This window comes from Carcharodon carcharias, chromosome 17, assembly GCF_017639515.1.
Source record: "Carcharodon carcharias isolate sCarCar2 chromosome 17, sCarCar2.pri, whole genome shotgun sequence".
In the NCBI taxonomy this organism is placed as follows: Eukaryota; Metazoa; Chordata; class Chondrichthyes; order Lamniformes; family Lamnidae; genus Carcharodon; species Carcharodon carcharias.
The window spans coordinates 78,243,460-78,256,778 of NC_054483.1; the positions used below are offsets into that span (position 1 = coordinate 78,243,460).

The 13,319-nt window shown below is 41.2% G+C and overlaps 1 protein-coding gene across 2 annotated transcripts in view; it reads left to right on the forward strand.

The window, feature by feature from the left end:
* Positions 1–4,473, forward strand: part of bub3 (BUB3 mitotic checkpoint protein) — a 36,059-nt gene extending 31,586 nt beyond the window's left edge. For both annotated transcript variants that reach the window (XM_041210557.1, XM_041210556.1), the window contains exon 7: positions 3,529–4,473. In XM_041210557.1, coding sequence (XP_041066491.1) covers positions 3,529–3,749 — 221 coding nt within the window. In that variant the 3' untranslated portion in view covers positions 3,750–4,473. The remainder of the gene's footprint in view (positions 1–3,528) is intronic.
* Positions 4,474–13,319: the final 8,846 nt, after the last annotated feature.

The window sequence follows — 13,319 nt, forward strand, 5'->3', positions numbered from 1 at the left end:
GTGGAGCAGGCTCAATGGACTCGATGGCCTCTTCCTGCTATTTCTAATGTTCCTATGCTTCAAAACCTGTGGACATAATTAACCCAGCAGCTGCTAATTTGAGGGAAAGTCAGGATATAAGTGTTGCTGGCATTAAACTGGAAGAAATCTTGGCTCAGCCCAGTGTAGCAACATCCTTTGGATCAGTGCAGAGGCAAACCTGGTAAGGCGGCCAAAATGCAGCAACCCAGATTCTATCCTAACAAAGTCATAATCATCAATTACGCAAATCCATTTACTTCCATTGACTCCTTGTCCCCCAGCCCATTTTAGAATCTCCCTCTAAATCTCTCCACTACCTCCCATTTCTGCAAACTCATTCTATGTTCTTGGGCCCTTTGAATCTGTTCCCCCTTCTTTTGCCCCACCATTAGTTGTAGAACCTTTAGCTTCCTTGGTGCCACTCTTTCAGCACTTTCCCAAGTGCCTCTTCTCTGCTAGTGACCATCTGTTAAGTGAAGTCATTTTTAGTTTTACCCTAATTTCTGCTATAGTTTGGTGTCCTTTCACCTATTTATCTCCTTTTATAAAGCATCTGAATGGTATATATTTGAGCATGTTGTTTTGTTGATTTGCATATGGGAGTTGATCTTGTTGTTTGAATGATAAACTTGAGAGGATGACGTATATAGAAGAGGTGGAGCTATGAAATATGCCAGAGGTGTGGATGTGGTAATGGGAGAAGAAACTATTAGAGGTGATATTACATTGCACCAAATATGTATAGATACAAGAATGCATCATGGAAGCAGACTGCTGAGAAACCTTAAAGAAGGAGAATGAGGAAACTGAGCCATTGTTAGTCACAAAGTGCCATTTTTGACTCCATCCAGTGCTATTTGAGGGCTCAATAGAAGCTAGATTGGAGGACGTCCGACAGGATATCAGGATAAAACAATGTTACAGGATTTTGGAGAGAAAGGAAAAGTAGTGAGAGATAATGGGGCTTGGGTTTGAGGATCTTTTTTGAAGAATGGGTTGTATCATTGATCTTGGAGGTGCTGAAGACTGAAGATAACACGGGCTCTGAAGTAGTTGGGTTGCTAGGACTTGGGGTAGATGCAAACTTGTCAGTTGGAGGGGGGATTGGGTGTTAAAGGGGCTGGGTGGGAGCTGGCAAAGGCAAATGTACAGCTGGTTTTATTTTGGGCATAAATTGAATTGCTCGCAATTGGACATTTGGTGCCTTAAGATGAAGCTGATGACTGTCATGTTGGAGCAAACATTTTGGTGAAGAAAAGAAGCTTAGACTTGTTTCTGCTTTCCAGAATGGTATACAGAAAAAGAGCAACTAATATATGTATAGAATTGTAGATGGGTGCTGGAATCAAGTAAGTGCCAGGAAACAATTGGTGAGAAACAGAATAGTAGCTTGAAGCCGGGGCGGAGGGGGGGAGATTTGGAAACGCAACAATTGGAGTTGAGCTGGGAGTCTTCAAAATATACCTGAAGGTAACTCCAATTTCTGCAAGGGATTAAATTTGAAAGGAGAATTTAGCCCTATTTAAGTCAGTCAGGCTCTTCAACTAGACTGCTTTGGAGCAGAGTAATAAACAGCACTGGGTTATTTAACTCATTGATCCATTACACAAATCTAGTAAAAACCAAATTGCTGTAATGACACCTTTTTTTAAAAAAAAAATGTTGTAATAGTGATCTGGTTTTTATGAAAAGTATATTTTGTTACAATAAGTTTCTGTACTATAGAATTTTAGTTCTGACAACAATGTAGCAGTAAATACACTTGTTCACAATCTTGACCATGTTTGATATATTTTTTGTGGCAGGAATGGGGATCCTGCCAGATCGACTGTGCAAGTCTTTTACATTAGTTTTCTGGCAGATCAAAATCCCATTAATCATTTGGAACAAAGGATTGTGGAATTTCAAACCCAAATTACTTCCAGTGCAAATTGAGTTTCCAGATTCTTATGTGCTGTGCAAGCATATGAATTAAGAGTAGGGGTAGGTCATTTGGCCCCTTAAGTCTGCTGTGCCATTTGATAAGTTTGTGGCCGATCTGATTGTGGCCTTAACTCCCCTTTCCTGATTACCCCCATACCCTTTGATTCCCTTGTCAATCAAGAATCTATTTGAAAATGCAAATTAGGAGCAGGAGTAAGCCATTCAGCCCCTCGAGCTTACTCCGCCATTTGATAAGATCACGGCTGATCTGATTATAAAAAGATTGTGGTATAAACTGGTCATGCCCACAAAACTAACTAATTATCTTTTCAATTTTCCACCAGTTGTGTCCATTTGTACACCTTTGAGAAGGCTCTTAAATTTCAGTGGGTTCTTCTGGGTGCAGGGACGCTAATGGGCACAGTTTAAAAGCTTTTGAATGCAATTTTTAAAGTCCTATTTTCCACAAATGGATTAGACATTATGATTAAAAATGCCGTTTTTTGTGATAAACCCATTTTCAGCTGTGTTAATAAAACTGCACTAAATTACCATTCTCTCTAACTTATCAGGGAATATTTTTAAAGCAAAATTTAAGAAAATCATATTACAAAAACACTGCCTGATCATGCTGGTACTTGGCAAATTTTTCACTGGCAATAATGCATATGAGTTTTTGCGATGAAACTTGAGTGAAAAGCACATCTGAAAACCAGAGTGATTTGTGCCTGGCTTGCCAATTAGGCCATAGTGGAAACTCAGCCCCTATTTTATTTCTTAAGCTGAAAACTTGCCTGTCTGAACAGGTAGACAAAAATGTTTCTGCTACTGTGAGGATTGACCACCTGAAATGTATACAGAAGACCCTTGACTTGGAAAGCAGTATTTTGTGTTTAAATTTTAAGGACAGTGACTCCTGATGCTAATCTCCTGGTAAGAAGTAGATTTGGGGGAGATGGTGGTTAGGGAGGAGGGAAGGGTTAGAAGCACTTCCCAAATGGCTTCATAGCAGACAATATTGCCACTATTTAATTTATTTAAATTCTCAGGATGTGGATGTCGTTGAAATGCTTGCTCACCCCTAGCTACCCTTGAGGAAGTCATGTTGGGCTGCTTTCTTGGTTTATAAGTGATGGTTTTGCTGTACGCTTTGTGCTCATCCTTTTGACATAGAATTGTATTACTTCTGTAATGTAGTAGTTAGTCAGAAATGAAAAGAAGCAAGATTGTTATTGTATAGAAAGCAGTAAGTATTTTGTTTACTTTGAAACGTACTAAACTGAAGGGTTGATTTGAAAATTTTAAATCTATGCAAAGTGTCGTCCTTCACTTGCATGTTGATCTGTTACCATTTTAAAAACTCCATTTGTCTGAAGCACATGCATGTAAATGAAGATTTGTATGGACTTCAAATGCATAACTTGAGTTTATTTGACTTTTTGATAAATGTTTTAAAATGTTATTTTTTAGTGAATTTCACATGAAACCAACAGATTTATTGGCAAAAATATAGAAATTATTTTATCCTTAAAGACAAATATAGCCGGCAAGTTACAGTAAACTCATTCTGGTATTTAAACTTAGGTGGCTCTGATGGATTTGTGAATATCTGGGACCCCTTCAACAAGAAAAGATTGTGCCAGTTCCACCGGTACCCAACCAGTATTGCATCGCTTGCCTTCAGCAATGATGGCTCTGCAATTGCTATAGCATCATCATACATGTATGAGAAAGGTGAAATTGAACACCCTGAAGACAGTATCTATATTCGACAAGTGACAGATGCGGAAACAAAGCCCAAGTGAGTTTCTCAGCAGCAGGGTTTTATCCTTTATCATTTGTCCAAACATTTATTAATTTTCCTAATTTCATGAAAGAAATTATTGATGTTGAGTAGATAACACAGTTCCCAGCAGAGCCAGTATTGATTTTATCTTGTTCTCCCAAGCTTTCAATATCCGTTGGATGATAGACGTCACATTGATAAAAATGTGCCTACTTGTTTTCTGAGGCAGCATGTCAAATAGTGTTACTCTTTTTTCTATACAATGGAGTTTGGATCAGTGATTGATCCTTTATATTAAAACTATTTTCACCAAATAGAATTTTTTTATTTCTTCTGTGTAACAATATTTGATTATGAAAATATGTAAATACATTTTGCGAATAACTGTGTAAACTGCAAACAGCCATGATCTTGCTTCCTTTCTTATAAGTTGCCACTAATATGATAGCTGTTCTGTGAACTATTTAATTGGCTTAGATATACTGATTCTTAGCGTAATTGACTGGTTCAGTTAACTTCCCATCTGAAATGGCATTGGCAGAGGATTGAAAAGATAGTATATGGCCATCTGCCATCAGCAAAGGATTTTTAACCACAATTTGTAAATAACCAGTTTCTAGTTATTTGATAGGTATATTTTGTTTTCCATTGAAGCTCATTGTAATCATTGTCAAATACATTTACGTGTTCTGAAACTTCATTACAGGTTTTTGATTTAAATTCAATAAAGGTATTAATAAAAATTTTGATCTTGTTTTTTTGTTAATATTAAATAGCTACAGCTCCTGTAATGGGTCATATGGTGAGTTTTGAGTTTCCAGGTTTGATTTCTAGTTTGTGCAGATTTCAGCTGGGACAAAGGATGATGGAAATTGGGCAGGGATCTTGCTCAGCTGCTCTATGCTGCTGGAAAGTGCACAAGTGGAGGTCAGTAGTCACTTGTGATACTAACTGTCTGGATTCTTGTGAAGAATGGCCAGTTGGGCCAGTATTAGTGGCATCCATGGAACTCCTCCATTAAGAGTTGGTATCTTGAGGAGCAGAGGGTAGGGAAAAAAATGGCAGACAAAGGAGGGGGAAATGACAAAATTGCAGTGTTGGAATTTCCAAATTTATTTATTGGTGGGCCGATACCTGAAGTTGCTCATGAGCAGGATGCTTAACCACTTAGCTAACAAAATGTGCAAATATATTGCCCCTGTCTTCCGTACCCACTGAATGGCGGATCCACTATTTGGAGATGATTAGCTTCAGAAGCAACTGCATATGTTTCCGCAATCCAATCATGTGTGTCGTTTTGCCTGTAAGTAACAACTTCAGTAACTGCCATGGCCAGCCTGAGCACTCTCATCAAAAGGTAGAAGGACGTGCATAGGACAATTTTCAATATCCCAGTCCATCTTGATGCTCTTGGTCAGGGGTTTCCAAAGCTTTTGATTGAGGCTCTCATCCCATATTATAAAAATTATACAGACTCCCTGTAACCCAAGTTTTCTTTTCTGTGTAAAGATTAGCTATACAATTAAACATATATTTATTATTTTGTTCCATTTAATGTGAAATTTGTTGCTGTACTGAGCAACAATTCTGTCAAGACATGTACCTTTGGCAAGCATGTGCGTGTCATGGTTAATGAGCATCTTGGCTTGCCACTTTGTTCTCATTGTTCTTGAAAATCTAGCTTCACATTAGGTTTTTCCTAATGAGACCATCACTTTCAGTGCTGCAGAAAAAGCAACACTGTACTCATCCAAGTGTTCACATCAAAATCTCTCCAATGGTATTTCAATGAACTTGGTCTGAGGGAGCTGTCTTGATGAAATGTCAATGAGCTTTGGGAGCCATGTGCAAATTGGCATAGGGAAGTGAGAATAAGGGAAGTAAACACGTGGCTGAAGGAGTGGTGTGGGAAAAAGGGGTTCCATTTCATGGGGTACTGGCATCAGTATTGGAACAGGAGGGATCTGTACTGTTAGGACGGTCTCCACCTGAACCGATCTGGGACCAATGTTCTAGTGGAAAGGGTAAATAGGGTGGTCAACAGGACTTTAACCTAGAAAGTCGGGGGGGGGGGGGGAAGGAAGGGTAAAACTCCAAGAAGTATGACTAATGGGAAACAAAGCAGCAGGTGTGTATGTATTCAACTTCATGGAAAATTATGAAAAAACTGAAAAGAAGGAGCCCAGTTGGCAGAGGGGGTAGGGTTGCTTTGTTAGTAAGAAATGAAATTAAATCGATAGCAAGAAATAAGGTAGGATTAAGTGACGTAGAATCTGTGTGGGTAGAGTTGAGAAACCACAAATCAAAGGTAAAAAAGCCATAATGGGAGTTATGTACAGGCCTCCGAACAGTAGTGAGGATGTGGGGCACAAGATACACCAGGGGATAGAAAAGGCATGTAAGAAAGGCAAGGTTACAGTGCTCAAGGGGGATATCAATATGCAGGTAAACTGGGAAAATCAGTCTGGCAGTGGATCCCAAGAAAAGGAATTTGTGTAACGTCTACGAGATGGCTTTTTGGAGTAGCTTGTGGTGGAGCCCACTAGGGAATAGACAATTCTAGATTTAGTGATGTGTAATGAGGCAGATTTGATAAGGGAGCTGAAGGTGAAGGGACCCTTAGGAGGAAGTGACCATAATATGATAGAATTTACCCTGCAATTTGAGAGGAAAAAGCTGGAATCAGATGTAATGGTATTACAGTTGAATAAAGGCAACTACAGAGGCATGAGGGAGGAACTGGCCAGAATTGACTGGGAGATGAGCCTAGCAGGAAAGACAGTGGAACAGCAATGGCAGGAGTTTCTGGAAGTAATTTGGGAGACACAGCAAAAATTCATCCCTAGGAAGAAGAAGCATACTAAAGGGAGGACGCGGCAACCATGGCTGACAAGGGAAGTCAGGGACAGCATAAAAGCTAAAGAGAAAGTATACAATGCGGCGAAGAACAGTTGGAAACCAGGGGATTGGGAAGCCTACAGAGGACAACTAAAAAAGAAATAAGGAGAGAGAAGATTAAGTTTGAGGGTAAACTAGCCAGTAATATAAAAGAAGATTGCAAGAGTTTCTTTTAGATATATAAAGGGTAAAAGAGAGGCAAAAGTGGACATTGGGCTGCTGGAAAATGATGCTGGAGAAGTAGTAGTGGGGAACAAAGAAATGGCGGAGGAACTGAATAGGTATTTTGTGTCAGTCTTCATGGTGGGAGACACGGGTAACATTCCCAAAGTTCAAGAGAGTCGTGGGGGGGGGGGGGGGGTGGGTTGGTGGGGGGGTGGGGTTTGGGGGGGGGTGGGGGGGGGTGGGGGTGGGGGGGGGGGTTGGTGTGGGGGGGGTGGGTGGGTTGGGTTGGGGTGGGTGGGTTGGGTTGGGGGGGGGTGGGTGGGTGGGGGGGGGTTTGGGGGTGGGCAGAGGTGAGTATGGTGGCCATTACCAAGGAGAAGGTGCTAGGAAAACTGAAAGGTCTGAAGATGGATAAATCACCTGGACCAGATGGATTAGACCCTAGAGTTCTGAAGGAGATAGCTGAAGAGATAGTAGAGGCATTAGTGGTGTTCTTTCAGGAATCACTCGAGTCAGGGAGGGTCCCAGAGGATTGAAAAATCGCAAATGTAACCCCCCGTGTTTAAGAAGGGAGTGAGTCAAAAGACAGGAAATTACAGGCAGATTGGCCTGACCTTGGTCGTTGGTAAGATTTTAGAGTCCACTATTAAGGATGAGATTTCAGAATACTTGGAAGTGCATGGTAAAATAGGGTAAAGTCAGCATGGTTTCATCAAGGGGAAGTCATGACTGACAAATCTCTTAGAATTCTTTGAGGAGGTAACAAGTAGGTTAGACAAAGGAGAGCCAATGGATGTTATCTACTTGGACTTCCAGAAGGCCTTTGACAAGGTGCCGCACAGGCGGCTGCTCAGTAAGATAAGAGCCCATGGTGTTAGAGGCAAGGTACTAGCATGGATAGAAGAATGGCTGTCTGGCAGGAGGCAGAGTGGGGATAAGGGGGTCCTTCTCAGGATGGCGGCCGGTGACTAGTGGAGTTCCGCAGGGGTCAGTGTTGGGACCGCAACTTTTCACTTTATACATTAATGATCTAGATGAAGGAACTGAGGGCATCCTGGCTAAGTTTGCAGATGATACAAAGATAGGTGGAAGGACAAGTAGTATTGAGGAGGTGGGGAGGCTGCAGAAGGATTTGGCCAGGTTAGGAGAATGGGCAAAGAAGTGGCAGATAGAATACAACGTGGGGAAGTGTGAGGTCACGTACTTTGTTAGGAAGAATAGAGGCATAGACTATTTTCTAAATGGGGAGAGAATTCAGAAATCTAGAGTGCAAAGGGAATTGGGAGTCCTAGTCCTGGATTCTCTTAAGGTTAACTTGCAGATTGAGTCAGTAGTTAGGAAGGCAAATGCAATGTTGGCATTTATTTTGAGAGGACTAGAATATAAAAGCAGGGATGTGCTGCTGAGGCTTTATAAGGCTCTGGTCAGACCACGTTTAGAATATTGTGAACAATTTTGGGTCCCGTATCTCAGGAAGGATGTGCTGACCCTGAAGAGGGTCCAGAGGAGGTTTCAGCGGGCAGTTAAGAGTCAACCAGTGAGTCTGGAGTCACATGTAGGCCAGACCAGGCAAGGATGGCAGATTTTCTTCCTCAAAGGGCATTAGTGAATCAGATGGGCTTTTATGACAATCAATAGTTTCATGGTCACCATTAATGAGACTAGCTTTCAATTCTGTCCTTTATCATTAATTAAATTCAACTTCCACCGGCTGCTGTGGTGAAATTTGAACCCATGTCCCTAGAGCACATTAGCCTGGGTCTCTGGACTACTGGCCCAGCGTCATTACCATTACCCTGCTGTCTTCCCCCAAGGTGTGAGTTACCAGATCAGGCTGGCTACATTAATCAGCTTTGGGCATAACTAATATGCCAAATCAATACACTGATTTTCACACCCCCACCTTCCCCTCCCCCATCCCCCTTCAGACCTGGATTGAATTGTTCCCTGCCTCAGAGGAGTGGGTTTGCAAATGAGGCATGAAATTGTAATTAACATTCCCCTTAATTTCATTAAAACTCAACCAACCAAAAAAATAATTAGAAACTGGCACTTTTCATGGCTACTGGACATCTGAAAATGCCATACACTCAATGAAGTAATTTTGAAGTGTACTCTCTGTTGTAATATAGAAGATGTGGTAGACCATATGCATACAGCAACTCCCACAGAGCAATGTGATAATGACCAGATAATCTGTTTTTGTGATGTTAATTGAGGGATAAATATTGGCCAGGACACTGGGGAATACTACCCTGCTCTTCAAGAAAAATTGCCATGGATGTTTTACATTATGTCCTGAATTTAAAGCCTCATTGGAAAGACAGCATCTCTATAGCTCCACAGCACTGCACTGGAGTGTCTGCGTAGATTTTTGTGCTCAAGCTTTGAGTGGGACTTGTCCCAAGAACCTTGTAGCTGGGAGGCAACTGAACCTTGGCTGCCACTCAACAAACTGAGATTGGACTGCGATGGCAATAGAACTCTTCCCAAAAAAAACCCTGCTGGTTGAGTTCAGTTGATGAAACTGATGAGAATTCCCTTTGTAAAAGAGTTTTAAAGAAGCTCTACATGCATGAGCTTGATTGGGTGTCAGTGCTGCATCTATCCCTCCTTGCTTTGCTGCTCAAAGCTGGGCAACTCATGGATTTGATGCACTGCAGCCCTACCTGCTAAAAGCTGGTTTCTCACCTATCCAGAACAATCAATTCTGAAACTTTTCACCGATTTGTTTCTTTCAAAGTTCAAACGTGTGAATAATTGCCATTTCCATCTGTACCCTACTTTCTTTTTCAAATTTTTGCTAAATCGTAACTTTTTTTGTTTTTCCTGCTTCCAACTCCAGTTTCTCAGTTTTGTGTTTGTTATTATTTGTAAGTAGGGACCGGTTAGCTCAGTTGGCTAGGTGGCTAGCATGTGGTTCAGAATAATGCCAACAGCACTGGATAGCTTCTCATTCCAGCTGAGGTAGTCTTGGGACCTGCCTCCTTGCCCTGCTCATGACAGTGGAAGGCAATTGCAAATCACTACTGACAAACTACCAAGGGAAAGGCTCAGGGTGAAGTATCAGCAGACGATGAGTCAAGGACCTACCTTCGGGCAGAGCACACATATGCTTATGAATTTCTCCGCTTCCACCCCACTGGGGAAAACATTACTTCCTGCCTGTTTTGGGCAGACCCCTTGAAACTTTCATGTTGACTCCTGCTTGAGGACTCCTTGGCCAAGATCTGTCAAAGACCAACTATTGACTTTGTTGGGGAGGAAGGGAAGGTGAAGAGGGAGGTAAGTGGAGTCTCACTGAATTTTGATCAACTCCAATTTGATATACCTGGAAAAACTCAGGTCTGGCAGCATCGGCAGAGAAGAAAAGAGTTGACGTTTTGAGTCCTCATGACCCTTCGACAGAACTTGAGTTCGAGTCCAAGAAAGAGTTGAAATATAAGCTGGTTTAAGGTGTGTGTGTGTGGGGGGCGGAGAGATAGAGAGAGAGGTGGGGGGGGTGTGGTTGTAGGGACAAACAAGCAGTGATAGAAGCAGATCATCAAAAGACGTCAACGACAATAGTACAATGGAACACATAGGTGTTAAAGTTGGTGATATTATCTAAACGAATGATATCGAAAGATAATATCACCAAATTTAACTTTAACACCTATGTGTTCTATTGTACTATTGTCGTTGACATCTTTTGATGATCTGCTTCTATCACTGCTTGTTTGTCCCTACAACCACACCGCCCCCCCCCCACCTCTCTCTCTCTCTATCTCTCCGCCCCCCACACACACACCTTAAACCAGCTTATATTTCAACTCTTTCTTGGACTCGAACTCAAGTTCTGTCGAAGGGTCATGAGGACTCGAAACGTCAACTCTTTTCTTCTCCGCCGATGCTGCCAGACCTGCTGAGTTTTTCCAGGTAATTCTGTTTTTGTTTTGGATTTCCAGCATCCGCAGTTTTTTTGTTTTTATCCAATATGATATGCCTATTGCTGGAAGATTGGAACCAAGTCATTCCTCTGGCAGACTTAATCTAACACAAGCCAGGTAGGTTGCCTGGTGCTTAGTGCACTGTTGAAGATTATGTACCTGGCTGCCCAGCTCTTTAATGGAACCCAGAGGAGTAGTCTTTCCCTGGGCATAGGATACTTCCCACTTAGCTCCAACTGATCCTTTAAGAAAGGTAGTCTTAGTTGGATACAATAAGTTTACCTGTGGTCTCTGCTGGTAAACTACAGTTTTAATTGGAAAACACCACAGACTTAGGAATTCTGAGTCATTGCTGTTGCCAGTTCGCAGCTCGATTTTCTGCACTTGGATAACTGGGCTGTCTACTTGTTTGAAGGAGTATGGTGTGATGGGGGGGAAGTGAACTTATCATTTGAGCAGGAAATGCATCTGTAAACTTTCCATTTGCTTGATTTGCAGATTAAACATAATGGATTGCTACATGTGTTGCTACATCTGTTATGTTCATGGCTGAGCATTCAGACAACTAAAATTTTGGAAAAACAAGTGTCATACTTATAAATGTTTTTTTTGAAACCTTGGTTTGCATCTGGACAGAGCATTCTGAGTTACACAAAAGAATGTGGATACAAGTCTGTTACTAAATAACATAGGAGTAGCTTCAATAGTTAAGGAGGGGGGAAGGGAGAAGAGGAGGGGAGAGAACGCAAGTAAAGATACAAATAAAGGAAAATGCCAGTCTCAATAGATACGAGTAACAATATTGCAGCTTTATAATGATCTCTACTGATGGATAAATCTGGTCAGCTGCAATTTTGAGACACCATATAAACTAAGATACTAGGTTACTATATTTAATTGTCTATAGGTTGCTTTTATGAATCAATTTTCTATTTAAAAAGCAGCTGGTGCCAGTTTTAGTCATATTGTAATTTCCATTTGAGGACCAACATCCAGAAAGAAAATGTAAATAGGGATTGGCATGCATTCAAGATGAAAAAACATGCTTCATGTTGAGCTTCATTTAAAAAATAATAATCCTGGGTTGGTTAGAGGAGCAAGCCATGGAGACATTGCACTTTCTTGTAGTTTCATTAGAGCACAGAAACATCCCTAGGGAACAAAATCTGGCGAGCGCTGAGTGGGAACTTCACAATATACATTTTTTTGGATCAGCTTGTGTAAGTAAGAATCGTGTGCTGTCTTGGAACTTGGTCTTATTGTGCTACAGAAGGGTGATAAATTCACCCATAAATAGAAAGCTTCTGTAATCTTGAATGTACCTCAATGTGGCCTACCTGACTTCATTGAATTGTATTGTTTAAAACTGTACAGAGCTATGGATGCATGACCAGCAACCAAAGTATGGTACTGTAGTGGGACTATGGTTGCATAAGCTGCGAAGAGCCCCCGAGGCTAGATGGCTAGTGTGAGGTTCAAAATAATACCAAAAGTGTGGGATTGATACGTCAGACAGAACGGAAAGACTTGGGATCTGCCTCCTTGCCCTGCCTGTGAGAGTGGAAAACAATGGCAAACCATCACTAACAAAAACGGTCAAGAAAGAGGCTTGGAATGAAGCATCAGCAGACAATGAGTCAAGGGCATGAATTAATAAATGAATTGACATGAAAAGTTGGGGCATACATTTATTGGCACATCGTCCAGATATTTGTAGGGTAATATTATGCAGGTATTGGTGGGCATATTCTCCATGCTTCTATTAAAGGAACTTTATGATGCTTTGCTGCAGCAGTGTGCAGATGTTGATATGCTGTGTTTGTTTGGTTTTCTGTAGAATTCCAGTTAGTGGCGTATGGCAATATACTTTGATGAAAAATGCTCCTTGTTCTGCTTGGCTGGTCACGCTCACTTGAGTCAGAAGGTTCCAGAAACTTGAGTGCATAATCTGGGATAGCTTTGGTGCAATACTGAGAGAGTAATGCATTTTCAGAGGTGCCTTCTTTTGGATGAGATGTTAAACTGAAGCAATGGCTGCCCTTTCAGGTCGATGCAAAGGATTTCATGGCACTATTATAAGAGTGGTGCTGTTCACCCTGGTGTTTTGGCCAATATTTATCCCCCAAGCGACATAACTTAAAAACAAAAATTGTTGGAAAAACTCAGCTGGTCTGACAGCATCTGTGGAGTGGAAGACAGTCTTCTGATTCTGATAAATAAAATATTATGCAGCTGTTGGGCACCTTTTTGCCATCCTCTGTGAAACAGTAAGTTTTCAAACAATGCATGAAACCTAGATGAGATACTGATTAGAACTATTTAGTGTCACATATTGTTTTGCCTCCATAAGCAATTGAGACCTTGTTTTTGCCATGCATAAAATTTTCATTTTAATATCTGAACATAAGCGCAATTGCAACCCATAGATTTTGACCTGAATTAGGTCGAGGTGCTAAACTGCAATGTACTTTAATTTCCAAATTGAATGTTAGTCACTTTCAGCAGATTTGACACAGTCTTTATTTCCTAGCTGGAGTCTTCGGGTAAAGAACACAGGGATGATTTGGAATTAGCTGTAAAAAATGATCATATATTTG